The sequence below is a fragment of the Salpingoeca rosetta genome (assembly GCF_000188695.1).
Source record: "Salpingoeca rosetta unplaced genomic scaffold supercont1.29, whole genome shotgun sequence".
NCBI lineage: Eukaryota > Choanoflagellata > Craspedida > Salpingoecidae > Salpingoeca > Salpingoeca rosetta.
The window spans coordinates 561,731-566,730 of record NW_004754905.1 but is presented as its reverse complement, the minus strand read 5'-3'; the positions used below and the strand labels follow the sequence as shown (position 1 = coordinate 566,730).

General features: G+C 58.2%; 1 protein-coding gene across 1 annotated transcript in view; it reads left to right on the top strand.

Annotated features, from left to right (window-relative positions):
* The window catches only part of PTSG_09215 (uncharacterized protein), an 11,266-nt gene that overhangs the window by 1,303 nt on the left and 4,963 nt on the right, over positions 1-5,000 (top strand). Inside the window, exons 5-14 of the mRNA XM_004989409.1 lie at positions 126-1,409; positions 1,553-1,648; positions 1,878-1,970; positions 2,225-2,308; positions 2,632-2,907; positions 3,143-3,232; positions 3,440-3,595; positions 3,823-3,924; positions 4,164-4,262; positions 4,504-4,665. Coding sequence (XP_004989466.1) covers positions 126-1,409; positions 1,553-1,648; positions 1,878-1,970; positions 2,225-2,308; positions 2,632-2,907; positions 3,143-3,232; positions 3,440-3,595; positions 3,823-3,924; positions 4,164-4,262; positions 4,504-4,665 — 2,442 coding nt within the window. The remainder of the gene's footprint in view (positions 1-125; positions 1,410-1,552; positions 1,649-1,877; positions 1,971-2,224; positions 2,309-2,631; positions 2,908-3,142; positions 3,233-3,439; positions 3,596-3,822; positions 3,925-4,163; positions 4,263-4,503; positions 4,666-5,000) is intronic.

Genomic DNA, 5,000 nt, shown 5'->3' with positions numbered 1-5,000 from the left:
AGTACCCCTTCCTTGCGAGAATCTGTCACGCCCTTGACCTCATCCCCAAACCCACCCACGTCATCCATCTCCAACCTCTTCCTCCCCTCCCCCACTCCCATATTTGTTTCGCTGTCGCTGCACAGGCCGAGGATGGCGTGCATGCGTCTGTGCTGCTGCGTCACTTCCTCGCCAACCCGACCATCACATCAGACCAGGGCGCCCTCTCGTTAACGGAGCGCCAGCTGCTGGTTGAGGGTGCACTGCAGGGTCTCAAGGCCAGCGCACGCGCTGTTGTGGACCTTTGGGAAACACCGCTTCTGCACGACCACCTTCAAGGCATGGGGCGTGGCCGCATGCACCCGTCTGTCTACAGCCATCTGGAGGCGAAAACGGGCGCGCGCATGGACACGGCCAACGACAACGTGCTGTATGACGCCGGGTACACGCTGCTCGACTTTGTTCGCCCATCGCAGGTTGTCGGTGCACCACCCCCGGTGCCCGGCAAAGAGTTTGACACGTCGTTTGAGGCGCTGACGGGGATGCGGTTCAACGTGGACGCGTTTGTCAACGGCGACCGCGCCACCGCCCTCGCTGCCATTGTAGATGGCGTCACGACACGCGCGGATGGTGATGGTGATGGTGATGGTGATGACAGTACTGATGATGGCAATGGTGCTGGTGCTGGTGCTGGTGCTGGTGACATGTCTGCCGAGTTTGAACTCTTCTCCGAGTCCCGGGCACTGCACCAGCTGTTTCTGCGGAAGCTGCACGCCCTGGCGCCCCGCTGGCGTGGCACGCTCGACCCCTTTGCATCCACCCCACTCCACGAGCAGCGGCAGGCGTTTGTCAACCACGTGTACCGGCTCTCCGTTGTCGAGGTTGCACTGCAGCGCATGCGCGCACGCGGCGACCTCACCCCTGATGCAACCAAGGCCAAGCAGCTTGCCGACAGGCTCTACACCGCATTGCGCAATGTCGACCCCTTTACGCCCATGCGCGTCGTGTGGAAGCTTGCAGGCATGGACGCGACCGGCGGCGACGACACCACAGGTGCTGCCCCTGCTGGTGATGATGTGAGTGGCGATGGCGTTGACACGGTGGATCAGCTTGCGCGGGAGGAGGCCATGGCATCGTTCCTGATGCAGCAGGGCCACACGTCCGACGCCGCTCGCAGGGACGCCGACCACAAGTACATGATGGCCACGCGCGGGCTGCGCTTCACCACGGCCGTGCCTGCAAGCACGGGCAGCGGCACCGTTGGCGCCGCGAGCGTTGCGGGCGCCGTTGCCACGGAGCACTACGCTGACGGCGACGTTGATGTTGACGCGCTACTGTTGCGCAATGCACTGCTGTACGCCAAGGGGAAGGATGACCCGGAGGAGACGCTGATGCAAGTCGAGATTGACCACATGACCGCCACACTCAAGGTCAGGCCGGGAAGGGGGAAGGGTGTGTGTATGTGTGTGTGTGTGTGTGCTGGGCATGCGAAGGTTTTTGCTATTCCTCTAATACCCTTCGCCATCTCACCACCCACCCATCCATCCATCCATCCCTGGGTACTTTAACACAGCGAACAAGCGAGGCTGTGCGGTTCCTGACCGCGGCCACGGCACTCAACCCGTCGCTCGCTATGCGCGACGCAACAGCTGCCGTCCGCCGTCTCACTGTACGCAGCGGCTGACGTGGAAGGGGCGGGGAAAGGAGGGAGACGGGAGAATGTGGAAGATGTAACGAGAATGGAGATGCGATCGTGTGCACTTTGTGAGGCGTGACTCAGATTATTTGTTTGCCTTTTTTTTTTTTTTTTTTTTGCCTCTGTGTTGTGTTGGATGTATTGTGACCCCATGGTCTCACCCCCACGCCACCACGCCGACACGACTGCGCCGTGCGGGCAGGTGTTGCATGCGCTGTACGGGGCGCGGGCTGCCGGTGGTGCCGCCACCGCTCTCCCAGACCGCCGCCACCGCCTCGCCCAGCACTTTGGCATGGTGAGGGGCTGGCGACGCTATGTGTGTGTATGTGTGTGTGTCTGTCTGTCTGTCTGCGTGTCTGTGCCTGTGTCTGCGTCTGTCTGTCTGCGTGTCTGTGCTTGTGTCTGCGTCTGTGTGTGTGTGTGTCTGTGTGTCTGTGTGTGTCTGTGTGTGTGCAATGCTTGATATATCCAATCGCTTGGTTGCCTCATCCTCACCTGCTCGCCTTATTGCACCACTGTCACCATCATCACCATCACCACCGGCTGCAGGACATTGCCAATCTCGTTGATGCGGTGGCGCTGTACGTCGACCAGAATCACAAGGCAAAGGACCTCATCAACAAGCTCGCCCAGGTGCATTGACACGCTGCATAGCTCTGTGTGTGTGTGTGTGTGTGTGCGTGCGTGCGTGTATGGATCAATGTCAGTTGCACACCGATTCGTATTGTTTCCTTCTTGCTGCTGTCACTTTTACCCCCAAGTATTACTGGCCACCCCTGCCTCCCTCTAATTCGCCCAACAACAACAACAACAACAACAACAACAACAACAACAACAACAACAACAACAACAACAACAACAACAACAACAACAACAACAACAACAACAACAACAACAACAACAACAACAACAACAACAACAACAACAACAACAACAACAACCCCACCAATACACAGGTTCGGCTGCGCAACACGAGTGCCACTGCCGCGATTGCGTCGTCCCCGGCGTCCCGCCTGCAGCAGACGGCCGCAGTTCAAATCAAGGGTGGCCGCAACGTGAATGACACCACAAAAGGTAGCGTGAAGGGCGCATCGAACCTCGCGGACGGGTTGCTGCTCGCAGAGGAGACGCTTGGCGGCGCTGTGAACAGCGTTGCCTCAGGCAAGGGCAGGGACGCCTCTGTTGTCTCGCTCATGACCGCCGTCGCCATGCAGCCGGCCTTCAACGCCATGGTGCGTGCACCTGTGTGCGTGTGCGTGCATCTGTGTCTGTGTGTGTGTGTGTGGGGGGGGGGTGCGTGTGTGTGTGTGTGTGTGTGTGTGTGTGTGTGTGTGTGTGTGTGTGCGTGCGTGTATGTGCGAGCATGCACCTCAGCCCAACCCCCAACCCCGCTACTTGATTACCACCATTCACCATACTGCCTCCTGTCCCTCTGCACCATACCCGAAACCGCCTGCGGGCCACCAGAATGCCATGTCTGCCGCCAGCGCTGTGAGCGGGGCGTGGTCGCAGAGCAGCGGCCTCTCGACGCTCCTCGCAGAGTTTGACACCGCCCTTGTACGTATGGGAGGGATGTGGCGGTGATGATGATGAACGTGACGATGGGTGTGCTGGTGATGATGAATGCGAACGTGGTGATAGGGATGGCAATTTGAGGTTCTTGCTCTTGGCAGTGCTCACCTGTGACATCACACACACACACACACACACACACACACACACACACACACACACACGCATACAAACGAATGTCACACGCTGCAGACGGCTTCGGTTCACGTTGATGTCAAGAAGGCCGTGGCGGACATCAACGCTGCCCGCGTGCACGCCGACCGCCAGTCTGCCGCTACGTTTGCCGCCGCCCTCGTTGCCGCGGCCGATGGCGACACGAGCTTCCTCCCAATCACTTCCGTCTCGCAGGTGCGCTTGTGTGTGTGTGTGTGTGTGTGTGTGTGTGTGTGTGCGTGGGTGTGTGTGTGTGGGTGTGGGTGTGGGTGTGTGGTGTGTGTGTGTGCGTTTGTATTTGAGTAGGTTTGTACCAAAGTGAAGCTGTTTGACATGCGTCATGCGCTGTCGCCCCTTTCCCATCCCCCCTCCTCCTCCTTCACCACTGTTTCACCCTCCATCACCATCGCCTTCACCATCAGGCGCTGTCGTCGTCGCGGTCTGCCCTGTCTTCCGCCGTTGCCGCCCACCCCTCCATCGCCCGCATCCCCGCGCTCTGCGCTGCCCTCAACGCACCTGCACACGTACGCGCCTCTTGTCGTTTGTTTGTGTGTGTGTGTGTGTGTGTGTGTGTCTGTGTCTGTGTCTGTGTCTGTGTCTGTGTCTGTGTCTGTGTGTGTGTGTCTGTCTGTGTTGCAGTTGTAGCCACACTGCTCTTGCGTTGTTTTTCTGTATCCACATTTCCACCGCATCCCGCACATTTTCCTGCCCATCTCCCTCACATTCTCCACCAAACACCCAACTGCGAATGCAATCACGTTAGGCGTCCCCGCGCGAGTTTGGTCTCCCGCCGTCGGCACTTGTGGCACAGACGACCGCCGATACAGACTGGACCCGCTTTGCCCGTGAGCACCCAGCACAGGTGCGGTGGCGCTCATGGCATGGTGGCGGAAGAGGTGGCCATGGTGTGATGTGCTTGTATTGCGTGAGTGTGTGCATGTGTGTGTGTGTGTGTGAGTGTGTGTGTGAGTGTGTGAGTGTGTGAGTGTGTGTGCGTGTCACACAAACAACAAGTCTGCTTCTACCAGACGACTGCCACGCCTTCGTCACTCACCTCGGGCAATCATCATCTGCTGCCAACACTCCACCCCCCTCCTCCTCAGGCTGCGCAAGTGCTGTTGACGCTTCGCCACATTGCCACGTGCTTCACTGCCATGGAGGACAGCACCAACACCGCCGCTGCCACCGCTGCCGTTGTCGGCGCTCCGGAGAACACTGATGCTGCCACACGCATGCGCGCAGCTGCCCTCGCTGGCGACGCACAGGTGACGTGTGCGTGTGTAAGTGTGGGTGTGTGTGTGTGTGTGTGGGTGTGTGTGTGTGTGTGTGTGTGTGTGTGGGTGTGTGTGTGAGTGTGTAAATGACAACTGTATGAAAAAGCCACCTTCTTCAAGCAAGCTTCGGGAGGTCAAGGGCGGAATATGAAGGTGGCCTGTAAATAGAACGAGAAAGAAGTGACTGAGAGCAAAAAAATAAAAAGCATTTTTACCATAGACAGTGAACCCATAGAAAATAGGAAGATACGACGGTTGGGGAGCTAGCAGATGATCTACAATCTATTGAATAGGCACAGCGTTGAAAGAATTACAGCTAGAAAGAA